A 17,558-nucleotide genomic window follows, 5' to 3' on the forward strand; every position below is an offset into this window, starting at 1 on the left:
AAGTGGAATTGGAGTGAAGATTAAAAGTGTTCCCAAGGGCTTCTGATCTTCGGTTTTGAATTTCACCGCACCAAGGTACACTTTCTTGTTCTCTAATTCTGAAACTTACATAGTACATGTTATCAATTGTGAATGAAGTAGATCCATTTATTTTCCGCTGCGTACATCTATTTTTCCATCATAAATATCATCGTCTAGACGAACCTAATAAAGGCCATCATCCACGTAGACCTAGCTTGTACGAAGGAAGAAAGTCATAAAAAGGGCATTCAATATCCCGACGGTTACATATCAGCAAGGAGACCGTTGGGATCCTATCAATGTCCACATTAAATAGGCCAAAAAAGTTACAAAGAAGACACTTAATCCACCATTAAAGGAGAGCAATGGCTAGAAGAAAAGCATGTGTGTGTATATATATATATATATATATATATATATATATATATGTATGTATATATATATATATATGCACCTAAAAACTGGACAAGGTACAGACACAAACATTCTACCCAGTTTAAACCCCTACTACTATGTTCTCTACATCTCTAAAGTCATATTTGCTGACTTTATCATTAGAGACTCCGTGACTGGAACCACACTGGTGACCAACCTGAGAGGGTCCCTTTCTTCTTTCTAAACTTTGTAGGAACTTGGACGAGCTCGTGCTGATCCATCTGGACGAACCTATTCACTAACGATTTTTGCATCATCAGTTTGGCGTCGTTTGTGGGGACGACAATTTCATACTTCGGTCTGAAAGTGTAGTTCCATTCAATTCAAAGGTCCAAATTGAATCCAACACACCACAAGATTCTGTAACACTAGCACTACAAATCTAGACACTCACAGCCAACAAGGAGGAAGCTCACCAGGCAAAACCAGGAGATGATATTGCAGTTACAACAGGAGGAGAATAATTCACCCACGAGGACTGGGATGAACTGGAATGATGATGGAGATAGCCATAGAAGAGACAACCATCGACGACCAAACACTTCTAATGAAGCGAATTCGGACCTCCTTAGGGAAATGAGGAGAGAAATGGATGAGTTGAGGAATGCAATAAGGGAAAAGATAGATCGGAACCTGGATGGGATGGTTAGAAGGACGGATTTACCCTTCACCTTGAAAGTCCTTGAGTGCCCTATGCCCTCGAAGTTTTATCTTCCACAGATTAAGTCATTCTATGGTCTAAAGGATCTGCTGAACCATATTACCACTTTCAAGATGACTTTGAGTCTACATCAACTCCCATACGAGATATTGTGCCGCTCCTTTCCTACCATTCTTAAGGGAGCAACACGAGTGTGGTTTAGTAAGTTAGCAACATCGTCCATTGACAATTTCAAACAACTGGGAAACTCTTTTGTACGCCATTTCATTGGTGGACAACACTCGAAAAGGCCTGCAGACCATCTGCTCACCATCTGGCAAGGGGAAAAAGAGACCCTAAGGTCATATGTGAAGCGTTTCACCCGAGAAGTCCTAGAAATTGATGAAGCAGACGACAAGGTGCAATTAACCACCTTCATAACCGGGCTGAAATCCAGAAAGTTCATGGTTGCTGTCGCGAAAATTCCCCTGCAAACAATGGCAGAAATGCTGTTGAAAGCTTAGAAGTATACGAACGCCAAAGATGCCCTAGCCGCAATAGGAGAGGAGGATAAGCCCAAAGAGAAAGAGGGCAAAAGAGACGACAGGAGGGGACGCAAGAGAGAAAGGGGAGATCGTCAAGGTTTAGACGGGAACAAGCAGAGAGATGATAAAACGTCTCAGACGGTAAAATTTACCTCTCTAGTTATTCCCATTAATAAAATTTTAATGCAGATTAAGGATAATTATTACCTCAAGTGGCTAAAGACGCTACACTTATCACCCAATGTGCGTGACAAGAGAAAATACTGCCGCTTCCACAAAGACCACAACCATTACACTGAAGATTTCAAAGACTTGAAGGAACAGATAGAGGAACACATTTGAAAAGGGAAGCTACAGAAATTTGTAAAGAAAAGGGAATCTAGCCGACATAGAGATGATAATAAGGAAAAGCACGAGACTGTACCCAGGGACGAGACTAATGCATTTGGTCGTCCACAAAATGCGATAGGAGAGATAAAGATGATCACAGTAGGACCATCCACGGGTGGGTCCTTCAAGTCCCTCAAGAAGTCACCGAAAAGACAAGTAAACTGCGTCCACAGGTTGCCACCCCTAAAGTAGGGAAGGAAAGCAAATGTGGACATCCTGTTCTCGGAAGAAAATGCTAGAGGTGTAAAGCAACCGCACGACGACCCTTTGGTTATCATGCTTATAATAGAAGGATTCAACATTAGACAGATTCTCATAGATAATGGCAGTTTCGCAAACATTATATATCTCTTAGCTTTCCAACAACTGAAGGTAGATCCCAAAAGACTACGGCCCTTTGAATCACACCTTGTCAGTTTTAGTGGAGACCGAGTATACCCCAAAGGTATAGTAGCTCTGACGGTTACAGTGGGATCTCACCCTCAACAGGTTACCTGCCAGCTTGACTTCCTTGTGGTGGATTACTCGTCCTTGTATAATGTGATTACTGGAAGGCCCACACTCAACCACTGGAAGCTAGCAGCATCCACATACTACTTGAAGGTGAAGTTCCCAATGGAATATGGTGTGGGCGAGGTAAGCGGAGATCAAGTGCTAGCCAAAGGATGCTACCAACAGTGCTAGCAACAAAAGAAAACCATACATGGATGATTGAGGAGAAGGAGGAGGAGAAAGTGGAAACCGTGGAACTGGTAGACGGGGAATTGATGAAGACTACAAAGATAGGGACGCACTTGAGTGCTCAGATGGAGAAGAGGCTAGTCCAATTTCTTAAGAGCAATTTGGACATTTTTGCATGGAGTCATGAAGACATGTCAGGCATAGCAACCAAAATCATCCAATACCATCTGAACGTAGCCCCAGAGAAGAAGCCCATCCAATAAAGACGATGAGTCTTTGCCCTTGAACGAAATAAAGCCATCATGGACGAGGTAAACAAATTGTTGGCAGCCAATTTTATCCGAGAAGTCTACTACCTGGACAAGCTGGCCAAAGTCGTCCTAGTAAAGAAAGAAAATGGGAAATGAAGGATGTGCGTGGACTTCACAGATCTGTATAAGGCCTACCCAAAAGACAACTTCCCACTATTAAGAATAGATCAACTTGTAAACTCCACGGCGGGACACAAGCTCCTTACATTCATGGACACATTCTCAAGATACAACCAAATCAAGATGTCAGAAGAAGACCAAGAGAATACTGTCTTCATCACTAGCTAGGGGCTCTACTACTACAAGGTAATGCCCTTTGGATTGAAGAACGCAGGGGCAACTTACCAGAGGTTAATCAACAAAATGTTCGATAAACATATTGGGAGAAACATAGAGGTATACGTGGATGATATGCTCGTCAAGAGCAAGGAGGAAGCCACACACCTGGATGACCTTGAGCAAACCTTCACGACCCTCAAACAGTACTAGATGAGGTTGAATCCTAGCAAATGCGCTTTCGGGGTTGCATCAAGAAAGTTGCTAGGGTTCATGGTGTCTTAGTGAGGAATAGAAGCTAACCTAGAAAAAGTTTGGGCTATAATAGAGATGACATCACCGAGAATAGTGAAGGAAGTCCAAAAATTAACTGGAAGGATCACGGCCCTCAATAGGTTGGTCTCTAAAGCGATGGACAAATGCCTACCATTCTTCAAAATCCTGAAGCAAGCTTTTACCTGGACAGAGGAGTACGGAAAAGCTTTCCAGGAATTGAAATACTTCCTAAGTAACCCCACACTCCTAAGCTCGTTGAAGGAAGGGGAAAATCTGTTTTTGTATTTAGCAGTGTCAGCCATCGCTGTGAGTGCGGCTTTGATTTATGAAGAGAATAAAGTGCAGCTCCTAGTTTACTATGTCAGCCAAGCTTTCCAAGGAGCTGAGGCAAAGTATCCACAGATTGAGAAGATTGTCTTTGCCCTAATTATCGCCTCTTGTAAACTACGTCCTTACTTCCAGGCAAACCCTATTTTGGTAATGACTGACCAGCCAAAAAGGAAATAAATGAACAAGCCCGAAGCTGTAGGAAAAATGGTACAATGGGCGGTTGAGTTCAGCTAGTTCGACATCGAATACCACCTTAGGCAACGATCAAAGCATAGGCATTAGCAGACTTCCTCGCCGAGTTCATAATTCTAGAAGAAAAGGAGATCCAAGATGGGTTGGATAGGTGGACAATCCAAACTGATGGGTCATCAACCCGAAAAATAGGGGAAGTAGGGGTCATCGTCAACACTCATAAAGGAGACGTCCTCAGGTATGGAGTGCAACTCCAATTCCCTGCCACCAACAATGAAGCAGAATATGAGGCCATATTGACGAGGCTTAAGATCGGGAAGGCTTTGCGTGCCAAAAACTTACACCTTCAAAGCGAATCTAAACTGGTGATAGGACATATAAAGGGTGAATATGAAGCAAAAGAAGACAGGATGCAGAAATACCTCAGGCTGATGAACCACCTAACCCAAGAGTTTGATTGAGTAGACTTCACACAGGTCCCTAGGAACTAGAACTCAGAAGCAGACAAAGTAGCAAGGCAAGCATTGTTTGAAGAAGGAACAATGCCACCAAATTTGAGAATAGAAGTCCAAAAGCATCCCAGCATAGAATTCCACACTCTTGCGATTCAAAACCAAAATAGTTGGATGACTTCGATTCTCTCTTTCCTCAAGGACGAACGACTTCCAGTGGACGCCAATGAAGCTAGGAAGGTCAGAAAGCGAGCCGCCAGGTTCACGATCCTGAATGACACCTCGTATAAAAAGGGGGTTCTCCATGCCTTATCTAAAGTGTGTCAAAGATGACAAAGCTAGGTACATTCTAGAGGAAATCCACGAAGGAATATGCGGAGACCACACAGGCCAAATAAATATCATCATCTAGACGAACCCAATAAAGACCATCGTCCACACAGACCCAGCTTGGACGAAGGAAGAAAGTCATAAAGAATGTATTCAATATCCCGACGGTTACAGATCAACAAGGAGACCGTTGGAATCCCCATCAAAGTCCACATTAAATAGGCCAAAAATGTTACAAAGAAGACACTTAATTCACCATTATAGGAGAGCAACGACTAGAAGAAAAGCATATATATATATAGGCACCTCAAAACTGGACAAGGTACAGATACAAACATTCTACTCAGTTTAAACCCCTACTACTACGTTCTCTACATCTCTAAAGTCATATTTGCTCACTTTATCATCAGAGACTCCGTGGTCGGCACCACGCCGGTGAACAACCTGAGAGGGTCCCTTTCTTCTTTCTAAATTTTGCAAGAACTTGGACGAGCTCGTGTTGATCTATCTGGACAAACCTAATCACTAACGATTTCTGCATCATCAAGAAGTCATTATTTTTTCCATTATAGGTTTAGTATGCTATTGTTTCATTGCTTATGTGGGTTATTTGTAGGACCCCATATTATAGAATGAATTTAATCCATGTTGTTTTGATAAGACAATGTGAAGTGTATCTCATTAATATTATAAAATAATCTATATATATATATATATATATATATTAAAAGTTAAAATTAAAAGAAAATCCAATTAGATTTCAATTGGATTCTCAATTTTATGACACGTCTTGTATGAAAATCGAAGAGTCCAAACCAAATCCAATTAGATTATAAATGGGATTTCAATTATAGTCTAATTTTGGATCACGTGTCCATCTAATTTTTTAAATTTTGTGGAAAGTGAAGTATTAGGTACAAAAATTGAAGAATCTAAATCTAATTCAATTCTAAATCATATAAGTGTGTGTGTGTAATATATATATATATATATATATATATATATATATATATATATATATATTAATTACTAGTGTGTAACCTCATGTATATGAACGGGTACAATTAAAAATAATTACAATTATGTGATTCAATATAATAATAATAATAATAATAATAATAATAATAATAATAATAATAATAATAATAAGTGAAGCTGAGAGAAACTCAAATTAGAATTTTAAATTAGAGTTCTAATTTTGCGCCATGTGTTCTAAATTATTTATTCTTAAAAAGTTTTTTTTCTTAATTTTAAAATCAAATGTGGGTCCACATCTATATATCTATATCTATATCTTTATATCTATATAATAATAATAATAATAATAATAATAATAATAATAGGTGAAATTGAGATAAACTCAAATTAGAATTTCAAATTAGAGTTCCAATTTTGCGCTATGTGTTCTAAATTATTTACTTCTTAAAGAGTTTTATTTCCTAATTTTAGAATCAAATGTGGGACTACATCATAAATATTCATCCAAGTGGGTTATTAAGTACAAAAACTAAAGAGTCTAGAACAAATGAATCATAAAAAAAAAAAAAAAATGTTTTACAATAATAATAATGATAAAAATGGACAATTTACATTTCATGCCTAATAATATCCTTACAAATTTTTTTAAAGAGTTAAAAAATATATAAAAATGACTATCAATAGTATTTAAATTATATATATATATATATATATATATGAATTATACTTTACATCTTATTGTATATCTTTAAGTGTATCCAAGCATATGCATAGGGTTACAAGCTAGTAATAATAATCGTAGAAAATTGGGAGGTTGATTTGAAGAGTAGATCTTGGCTATTGTAGGGAGTTATTTATATTTATTGTATCCTATATTACATTGAATTTTCATTAATGCCATGTTTGTTTTGATATAAAATATTTATAAAAAATATTTTACAATGTTTGTTTTACAATAAAATAGTTGGTCAACTGTAAAATATTTCCAGTCAAAGGAAAACTCAAGGGAAACTCTTATAAAAGGCTTTACCATTCAAACAAAGGCAAAACATTTTCCAAAATTCTCACATAACTATCCCCCCCCCCCCTCTCGCTCTCTCTCTCTCATTTGACAATTTCCTTTCTCTCTTGACAACTCTTCATCTCTCTTACTCTCAAGTCCTCTCTCCCATGAACCATTCATCACTAGCCATCAATTTGATCGTTGATGCCACCTATAATCGACTTCACCTCCATCATGGTTAGCTCCACACACTAATTCTTAGGTTCACACTTCTTATGTTTCTTTTTTCGTTAATTCCCACCTCCACCGACTCTACCTCCAACTTCATTAGCTCTTTCGCTAGTTCTTAGATTAGGTTTTTTTTTTGGCCGTGTGGGCTTACCGATTTGGGGTTTTTAGTGCTGTGTGGGCTTACCAAACATATTTTTTTCAACTTATTTTAAGCTCACTGCCAAACATAGGAAAATAAGATATTTTTCTAAAAAATGTTAATGTTGACACAAACAAAGTGTGAATGGTAGAATAGACAATTCCATTTATAAATATAATTATAATAAATACCTATTAATAACTATCATAATTATTAAATTTTATATGTAGAAAAAATAGAGAGAGAATATTATAATTTTGTTGAACTTTTCAGTGCATTGCCCCTAATTACTAACAAGTATTATGTATTTTTAATTGAATTTAAAATTCTTATTAAAATCTTGACAGATCATTTTTTTTAGATGTTAGAATATATATATATATATATATATATATATATATATATATATATATATATATATATATATATAAACACATGCGCGCACACACATAGAAGAGGAGAAATGGTAGAAAAATATATACTATATTACCATTTTTGTGCATTGCCTGAGTTACCAACTAGTTCTATTCTATATTTAAAACTTTAATTAAAATATTGACAAGCCATATTTTTTAAAATGTTGGAATATATATTTTCTTATACAAACGAAATCATTATGAATGGTTATTTATAACTACCATTATTATCAAATTCTATATTTAATTATTTAGTCAAGAAATAAAAGAAAGACCATCCTCGGTAATGAAGTCTGTGCTGAATAATTTCACTGCTGTACTGGAGCATAAGATATATTTATATTGCAAATTGAAAAAATTTAGAATTCAATCCTAAGTCCTAACAAGAGTGCAAACTACTTGAAAATTTGTATTCAAACCCATGTTGTGAGATGAACTTGGAAGGTCAACAACATCTAGATGGCCGAGCCACCATGTGCAAAAATAAAACATGAAACCGAGATCAAAGTTCACTTATTTTTTTGTAGCTGTCAGAGAGCCCACAGCTTGAGGCATAGGCTCAGGCCCAGGCTAAGCACCTTAATTCTCAATAGTCAATGCTTTATGAAACAAACAAATAGCAATAAAATTACAAACCGAGGAAGCTAGCAAAAGCAAGGACTGTGTGTCTCTGTCCCAATTATTGTCATGGCATTTCTTTCTGGATGACTATCAAAAAAAGGCCTAGTAATGTTGCACAGTGACGTTGCACCGGATAACCGAGTAGTGGGAAGGAGTGTCGGCATTTTTTTTGCCAAATAACATAATTTTATGAATAATTTAGGAAAAAAGAACCAAGTCAAAGTTATTTAGTTATTTGGCATTTTTTTTAGAACTCGAGTTTCAAGTGAAACTCGAGTTTACCAAACTTGAGTTCAAAGCATTATGGCAATTTGATAAGACATAATGCTTGAAACTCAAATTTCACTTGGAACTCAATAATTTTAGGAATAATTTAGGAAAAAAGAACCGAGTCAAAGTTATTTAATTATGTGGCATTTTTTTAGAACTTGAGTTTACAAAACTTGAGTTCCAAGTATTGTGGCAATCTGATCAGACATAATGCTTGGAACTCAAGTTTCACTTGGAACTCGAGCTTGATAAACTCAAGTTCTAAAAAGTGCTACATAACAAAATAAGTTTGATCATGTGCTATTTAGTAAATTTTTCCTACAATTATGCTATTTAGCAAATTCTTCCTAGGAATGTCCAAGAAACTCGTCCCAAAAGTAGCATAGCCCCAAGCTAAATGGAATTTTCGTGTACCAGCCACCACTCCAAGCTCTCTAACAGTCTCCAATCAACTTGTATTTGTATGGTGCTTCCATTGTACTCTTTGTTTGTGAACACTATTGATATCATAACATGTGAATTCAACCCATCCAACCCGGCTGTCACATGCATACATGCCTTGGGAACGCCCAACTTCAGGTGACTTTGGATATGAGATATCAGTGATATAGTCATCAGCGACATAGACAGTGCCAAATTGAGTGAATGTCCAAGCCTTGCATGCAATACCTACAACTGGAATCACCGTGGCATTGGGCCGGGGTTGCCAAAGGCAGAGATGTCTTGGAAGTACAGGGATACTTGGGTTTCTTTAAGGCCTGCAGCTTTGGCTACATATATGACGATGGCTAGAACCAATACCAAGAAGAAATTGGTGACTCTTTTTGGTACAATATTTGTTGCCATGAGTGGATGCCTAATAAGCACAGTGTGGATTTAGGTGAGGGTGCTGTGTGACAATATGGTAATTTTTGAAAAAGTAGTACATGGGTGCGGTGGGATACGTTTATTGATTAATTATTAAATATAATTAATAATTATATTTAATATTATTGAAAGCTTCTTGAAAATCAGCACATTCAGAAAGTTCCCCATCAGAAGAGTTCTCTTCAACTACAACACTTTTATCAACTACAGCAATAGTTGTGAAAGTAATGAAGTTTCTATCTTCATCACTACCAGACTCGTGATCCGAACTTCACCATCATTAAGGGTTTCAGCCATAACTTTACCCTTTGATCTCAAGAATGTAGGATATTCTAATTTCACATGACCGTACCTTGACAACCAAAACATTGTTGACCTAGAGAGTTACTAGATGTTTGACCAATTTTCTCTTTTGATTCATCATTATTGTTATTAAGCTTAGTTGGTTCATTTCTCTTAAAGCTCCTAGGTTCAACATTGTTTTTACCTCTTGCCCTTCTGTTGTTATTCCTAAGAAAATTTCTAAAGTTCTTGGCAAGATAGGCAATCTCTGTAGAAGAGAGTTCATCATCAAATCCATTCCCATCAACTTCATCAACTGACTTAAGAGCCATTGATTTGGATTTATTTTTCTTGGGTAGGTCTAGCTCATAGGACTAGAGAGATCTTACAAGCTCATCAACAGGAATGGAGTTCACATCCTTGCTTTCATTGATGGCAGTCACTTTAGGTCTAAAGTTCTCAGTCAAGGATCTAAGAATCTTCCTAACAATCTTAGGTTGATCATAAATTTCATCTAAATTATAAGCAGAGTTAACAATATCATTCAGTTTAGCATAGAATTTATCAAAACATTCATCCTTAGACATTCTAATACTTTCAAATCTAGTAGTTAACTGCTGCAGTTTATTAATCTTAACTGTCTTTGTGCCTTCATGCACAGTTTGGAGAATATTCCATGCAGTATGAGCAACCTCAACATTAGAGATTCTCTTTAATTCCTCCATAAAAACAGCATTAAAAATAGCATTCATGGTTTTGCTATTAAAAGCGGTTGCTTCTTTTTGAGAAGTCGACCACTCGCTTACACTAGTAGTCAGTTTCTCCCATTCGTATTCAATGGAATTCCAAACTCTTTGATTGATAGATTTCAGGAATGCTTTCATCCTTACTTTCCAGTAAGCATAGTTGTTTCCATCAAAGTGAGGTGGGATCACAAGAGAATGACCGTGTACCATGACAGCAAGGGTCAATGATCAACTCTTAGATCAAAAGATCTAAACACTAGAGCTAACCCCCTCTAATACCACTTGTAAAGTTTTAGACCCCTTAATACAATATGTTTAACCTAATATTAAGCCAAGTTTATTAACAAGTTTGTTAATTAAAACTAGGTTAAAAAAATATGTGTAAAACAAATATAATGCGGAAAGTAAAGAACACAAAGATCTGATGACCCAAGAAAACCAAACTGGTAAAAAACCTGGGGAGGATTTAACCTAGCTATCCTCAAGGTAAAACAAATCCACTATGAAAGAATTGAAGTTTGCACAATAGAACTCAGACCACTAATATCCTATTGCTACCTCGAGTAAAAAACTTATTACCACGACCATGTGATAGTTCCAAGTCCACAGACTACTTCTTTCTTTGATCCACTGCAACTAGAAGTTCTTCTATTTGTGACTTTGAGACTCCACTCAAAGGTTTCAGATCTTCTTTAAGTTCTTTATGCAGCAACTGAAGCAATCACCAAGTTCTTAACATGAATTTTGATCTTGATAACCCTAAGTGTGTATGAAGGTAAACACCTCTAGATTTCACAAGAGTTTCAACACATAGCACATCAAAAACTTCTAAAACGTAGCTAGGGTTTTTCTTTTTATATGTGAAGTAAAGCATAAACCCTACACATCAAACGGGTTTGGGCTGAATTAGAAATTCTGCAAAAAATTAAATTTGCACAATTCTCGATTGATCGAATCTAATTTTCGATCGATCGATCAAGCCTTGCAGAATTTGTCCAATAATTTTTGCAATCACTCGATTCCAATTTTACAATTAAACATGCTTTGAGGAAGCTTAAACCTATACTTTATGTTTTGATCATGGTTTGCCAACACATTACATATTGAAGTTCTAATACATTAGTCCCTAAGGTCTTAGAACCTAACAATCTCCCCCTTTGGCAATCCGTGACAAAACACATCACAAAAATGAAATGCTCACAGTTACAAAAAGCCCATTTAAATTTAAAATGCCCTAAACAAAATTCATCCTAACTACTATCTATTAGTTGCCAGTGTAGACAGCAGCTACGACTAAATTAATCTGTATATTCTTGTAACACTTAACAAACACATAAATGCATGTGTAGAAAATACAAGTAAACCAAAATAAATTCTTGATTTCACAAAACATAAAATAAAAGACATATACCATGAATAACCTCATAATATAAATCAATAACCAATGTACCAAATGTGAAACAAGAAACAATAAAAGAAACAAAGCATAAAGCATAGTGTCTCCCCCTAACATATACAACTCATAAAATAGAAATACATCATCACCAAAAAGAATACATCATGAGCCAAAATAAAATGATATAACATCAAGCAACTCCTAGATACAATCTATGTACTCCAAAACAAAAACTCCCCTATCTCCATGCCAATATGTACTCATCCTTTTTGTGACGAATTGCCAAAGAGCAATCAGGACTCATCATCAAAAGGAGGTAGTGGAGTAGACCATCTAGCACCCGCCAAATCAGCTCGTAAAGCCTGAAGCTCCATGAGCACATCCAACAAAATCTATCCATATGCCAACTGAACAGTCATGACAGTATTCATCATACTCTGAATAGAGGAATTGCTTGATGAAGGTGGAAGATCAACAGCGGCAGTAGGATCCACATACTCCTCAGCTGTAGGATCGCCTAAAGGAGGAGGCCTAGATGCATCAGCTGTGGAAGACTCGACTTTAGGGCGTTTAGAGCTAGCTTTTATCTGAGTCCCACTTTGCCTAAGGAAGGTGGCACCTATGGGAGCTATGATATGAACAAGCTCGGAAGCAGGAAAATCCTTTAAACCTAAATCTAACAAAATCCTATGAATGAAAAATGGAAAGAATAAACCATAGGATTTAGCACTACTCCTATGAACATCAACTAAAGAGCTAATAAAAGAAGAAGAAAAACTGATAGGAGCATCAATGACGAAAGTGTACAAAAATGCACATTTCTCAAGAGGAATAGTGTGTAAATGAGAGATAGGCCAAATGGAATGACAAAAATCCGGAAAAATAGATAATTGAGCTCAGTAAGCTCATGGGAAGTGATCCGAGTATCAAAACCCCATCTAATGGAAGTACTGGTGAGTAATGACATAATTTCATCAAGGGGAGGAGACTCAATGTAGGGATACACGGGCTGCTGTACCTAAGGTACACCAACAACAGAGGCCACTACCGAAGGTGTAATGACATACTATTCATCCCTTATCCAACTCTTCACAAATTGAATGTTGGAATCATCGGAGTGGACAGAGAGGTTTGAATAGAACTCTCTAATCAAAGCAAGAGAAGGAGGATGTTTTACATCTAAATGAGGTAACCAACCTCTACTCTCAAAGTTCCTCCTAATCTCCCCGTTAAGCTTATCTAGAATGACCTTACGCTCAAACCATACCTAAAGATGTTAAGCTCCTCATAGGTTTCTTGGTTTTTCTCGGTTCTAAACCAATCACTCTCAACCACAGGGGTAGAGGGGGTGGTGGTTTTCTTGGCTCTAATCTTCCTAACCATGATGGTAGGAGTTGGAAAGGAAAGATAGAAACAAATAAAGAAACACAAGGGCAGACTGCATTAGAGAGGGTTAGAGCACAAAAATCTTGATATATAATAATCTATATGATGCATGTAATGAATGCACATATGATGCATGCTCTAATGCATTGAAATTTGTTCAATATTACTTCATAAACCATCAATTGACTTGAATACAAAGTTTTAGACCAAAAATCCCAAATTTTGAAAAACCCTTTTTCAAAAATTAAATCAAATTGATCAATTAATCATTACACTAGTTAGACAACATCATATAATGACATAACCAAGCAATAACACAAGTCAATTTCATCAATTTTAGCCCAATTGAACAAAATTGCCAATTTCTCAAAGTTTCAAGCCCTAGAATTTCAAATTTTTCTCAAAACACAAAATTGATCAAATTAATGCATGAGAATCACATGTATATGATCTAGGAACAAAAACCCAGTGATTAAAATTGAATAAAAACAACCCAAACATCAAAATCCCCAAAAATCTTATGTTCGAAAATCCTAAATAGAATGCATGAAAAATGAAGGGTATTTAGGTCTTACCTACACTTGAGGACAAAAAACTCTTGAAGATTTGAGGAAGAATATGACAAAAACTTTTAGATTGGATCGGTCAAGGAGAAATAGTAAAAAGAGTGTTTGAAAAGTTTGAATAAAATGGAGAACACATGAGAAAAGTTCCTTTTTAAAAACACTCCTTGACGAATTTCAATCGGTCGAAAATTAGCTTCGATCAATCGAAAATTAAATTTGAACAATCAAGCATCAATTGAACCAGACAAATTCAATCCCAAAAATTTTGTCGCAATTTTGATCGGTCGAGAAACATCTTTGATCGATCAAAAATCTTTAAAATTTAAATTTTTGAAAAACAGAGCTATTCTATGCAGAAACTCCTCAAAGCACAATATTTCATGAATGAAATGCATGAATATGAGATTAAATTTTTTTCAAAAACACATGAATTCAACCCAAATCATTCAAAAACAAGTTTTCAACCAATTTGTCCCAAAAACTCAAACATTAAACACATTTTGCATTAAAATTGATAGGCTAAAAACGTATTGACCCCTTGTAATGGATTAATTGATTAATTAGCCAAGTTCAATTAATTAACCAATTTAACATGCAAAGCGCATGGTAGCACAAACAAATATCCAAATAAACTAAGTATGCAGCAGAAAATAAATAACACGGTGATTTGTTTACGAATGGAGAAAACCTACACGGCAAAAATCCCACTAGGTGAATTTAAGGTCACCACTCCCGAAATTCTACTATTATCACAATAAGCGGTTACAAGTAAAGGAATCCCAAGTACCTTACCAACCTACAGTTGAACCCTTACCTCAATACCCAATTGGACTTGTTCTGTAGTGACAATTTCTCCTTTCAATGCACAGCTCCCAAGTACGTGACTAACCAAATGCGTGGATCCCAGTACGTGACTTCAATCACCAACTAGAGAAGATTGTTGGCTGCAAAGTTCTTCAATTCATCCACACGATGAAGATCAAGAAGATGCTTGGTTACAAAACCCTACGGTGCAAAGACACAACAACTTCTTCACAAAAGAGATGAACTAGAGCAAGAATTTCGTCTCAAGTTACAATTTGCATGAACAAGGATTTCTCAATGCTTGTGCAACTTGCCACACTTCAACGGCCCTTAGAATAATCATTTTATATGTCTAGGGTTAGGAGAAAAGAAGGCCCAAAGACACATCCACGGTTTAGAATCAAAACAGAACTAGGAATTTGTTTTTCTTAAATCTCAACAGCTACAGGTGTCGAGGTGTTGTCGAGCAGCTGTCGAGCCTCGGGCTAGAACAGCTTCTTAAAACTCGATAGATGCAGCTGTCGAGCTTTAATGAAGAGCACTTCTCAACTTGTTTCTTGGACAGACTTGCATGGCTTTAACACTTGATCTTGAAACCTTGTTTCTTGAAGCATTAACCTCATCCTAAATCTACCTAATTACAAGTAAAGTGCGTTTTGAAAAAGGATTAGCCAATTACATAAATAATGAATGACATATATTCTAAACAAATGAATACATATGTCCTAACAAAATCAAGGAACATATAATCTCGGATAGCCAAAACACATTCACACTCAATATCATGTACTAAGTTTAGCAAGGAATAACTTGTGTAGTATGTGCAACTAGCAAAAGTATGAGATACATGTGAGGTGATAAGTAGATAGCAATCAATTACATTTTCTACAGAATTCATCACATAAGTTTGAAAGAGACTATCACCTAAAGAGTTACATCATATAACTCTCACATCTCCTAAGAAACAAGTTTGCAATCATGGAAGTTTCTTTTTTTCCTCATAATGTACACACAAATTTTATTTCATTGTGTTAGGACATATGTGATTCATGTTAGAAACATTTGTCAACATTTTATGTAATTGGCTAATCTTTTGACAAAACACAATTTACTTGTATTTGGGTAGATCTAGGATGTATTGAATGCTTCAAGGAACAAGGTTTCAAGTTCGAGTGTTAAAGCCATACAAGTTTTTCCAATAATCAAGTAAAGAAGTGTTATTCATTAAAACTCGACAGCTAGTATTTATCGAGGCATAAAAAGTTGTTTCAGCCTATGGCTCAACAGATGCTTGATAGATAGGGTATCTCTTGAGATTTATAAAAATCGGTTTTTCAAATCTAATTTCATTCTAATCCATGAATGTATGTTTGGGCTTTCTTTTCTCAAAACCCTAAACATATATAAGGATTATTTTAAGGGTTGTCACGGAGAGCACGATTGCACAAGTGTGAAGCAAAGTGTTGTTCATGAAAATTGTGATAAAAAAAACTTAGTTTGCCCTAGTTCATCTTGAAGAAGCTGCTGTGTTTGTACACTGTAGGATTTTGTGACCAAGCAACTTGGTGATCTTCATCAAGTGATGAACTGAAGAACTTTGCAGCCAACATCCTTCTCAAGTTGGTGATCGAGTCGTGTATTAGGATCCGCGCATTTATTGGTTAGTCACGTACTGGGAGCCGTGCATTTAAAGGAGAGATTGTCACTATAGAACAAATCCAATTGGGTATTGAGGTAAAGGTTCAACTGTAGATTGGTATAAGGTACTAAGATTCCTTTACTTGTAACCACTTGTTATGATAATAGTGAATTCTCGGGAGTTGTGACCTTAAAAATCACCCAGTGGGGTTTTTGCCTTGAAGGTTTTCCCCATTCATAAACAAATCACTATGTCAACTTTATTTTCCACAACATTATATTTTAGTTGGTGATTTTTTTGTGCTGCCACGTACATTGCATATTAATTAGATTAATTAATAAACTTGAGTAATTAATCAATTAATTCATCACAATGGGTTGATACATTCTTGGTCTATCACATTGTTAAATTGATATTCAAGCCAGATAATGTACACACCAATTTTATTTCATTGTGAATTTATTATAGCTCAATAATTTACACACCAATTTGAGTATTAATTTGAGGCTACACCTTATGTTCCTTTTGTGCATGTGCTACACTTTCTCGAGCACAAAATCTTATGATATGCACTAAGGTGTCCATGATTGGCTAGTAAACATTGGTGAGATGGTTATTTATGCCTTTCTCATTAAGTTCTAGTCATAGCAATCAAAAGCATGTGACTTCAAAATCAAGATCATGTGATCAAAAACTATAAACAATTCCCACACAACATGCACTACATAGCTAAAAATAGCAAAGTGCAGTAAAATTAAGCTCATCCAAGCTAAACAAGGTATACAAGCATGTTATGTAAAAATACTATGGCCAACCTTGATTACAAAATCCAAGATATAAGATGCAAAACACATTTTTCCTCCCCCCCCCCCCCCTTTTCTTATTTTGGAAAAGACAAAAAACAACCTATCATGAAATGCATGAATGTAATACAATGCAAATCCTAAAAGCAAAAAGGAAAACAAAAACAATAAAAGAAGAATGGTCACAAAGAGTATGAGATGAAGCACAAGGACTATGTCAGAAAGACTCAATTAGATTGAGCCTTTTGCGTCCAAAATTTCTTAGATGCAACTTTGGGTCTAGAGTTATTATTCACATTAGAATGATGAGTAATTCCAGGATTAGTATAAAGGTTTAAAACTTTTACCAATTCACCAATAAGTACCATAGGATCTTATGCTTGAGACACAGGTACTTTTGGCTTATTTGCTCGCTTTGTAGCTTGCAACTTGAAACAATTTGGACGAATATGCCCAGTCTTTCCACAAAAATGACAAACCCACAAAGGTCTATCATGCAACTTATCCTTAGGGAGGTTAGGATTCTTAGGCT

At 36.1% G+C, this 17,558-nt stretch overlaps 2 protein-coding genes and 1 pseudogene across 2 annotated transcripts; 2 read left to right on the top strand and 1 right to left on the bottom strand.

The window, feature by feature from the left end:
• The first annotated feature begins 2,307 nt into the window (after nucleotides 1–2,307).
• Nucleotides 2,308–2,975, top strand: LOC142639795 (uncharacterized). Its single transcript, XM_075813933.1, has 2 exons — nucleotides 2,308–2,667; nucleotides 2,754–2,975. Exons 1-2 carry the CDS (start codon nucleotides 2,308–2,310, stop codon nucleotides 2,973–2,975), a joined length of 582 nt encoding a protein of 193 aa, XP_075670048.1.
• Nucleotides 2,976–3,710: 735 nt separating this feature from the next.
• Nucleotides 3,711–4,558, top strand: LOC142639796 (uncharacterized). The gene is made up of 2 exons (XM_075813934.1): nucleotides 3,711–4,052; nucleotides 4,181–4,558. The coding sequence occupies exons 1-2, from the start codon at nucleotides 3,711–3,713 to the stop codon at nucleotides 4,556–4,558; spliced, it is 720 nt and encodes a 239-aa protein (XP_075670049.1).
• A 3,811-nt stretch (nucleotides 4,559–8,369) lies between these two features.
• Nucleotides 8,370–9,383, bottom strand: LOC142638897 (dirigent protein 2-like; annotated as a pseudogene).
• Nucleotides 9,384–17,558: the final 8,175 nt, after the last annotated feature.

This window comes from Castanea sativa, chromosome 6 (assembly GCF_040712315.1).
Source record: "Castanea sativa cultivar Marrone di Chiusa Pesio chromosome 6, ASM4071231v1".
NCBI lineage: Eukaryota > Viridiplantae > Streptophyta > Magnoliopsida > Fagales > Fagaceae > Castanea > Castanea sativa.

Bases quoted from the DNA above. Each gene is read 5' to 3' on its own strand.
- LOC142639795 (XM_075813933.1), top strand. From the start codon at position 2,308: ATGCTTATAATAGAAGGATTCAACATTAGACAGATTCTCATAGATAAT. The intron at 2,668-2,753 runs GTAAGCGGAGAT...ATTGAGGAGAAG, and splicing joins TGGAATATGGTGTGGGCGAG to GAGGAGGAGAAAGTGGAAAC.
- LOC142639796 (XM_075813934.1), top strand. From the start codon at position 3,711: ATGGACAAATGCCTACCATTCTTCAAAATCCTGAAGCAAGCTTTTACC. The intron at 4,053-4,180 runs GTAATGACTGAC...ATCAAAGCATAG, and splicing joins TCCAGGCAAACCCTATTTTG to GCATTAGCAGACTTCCTCGC.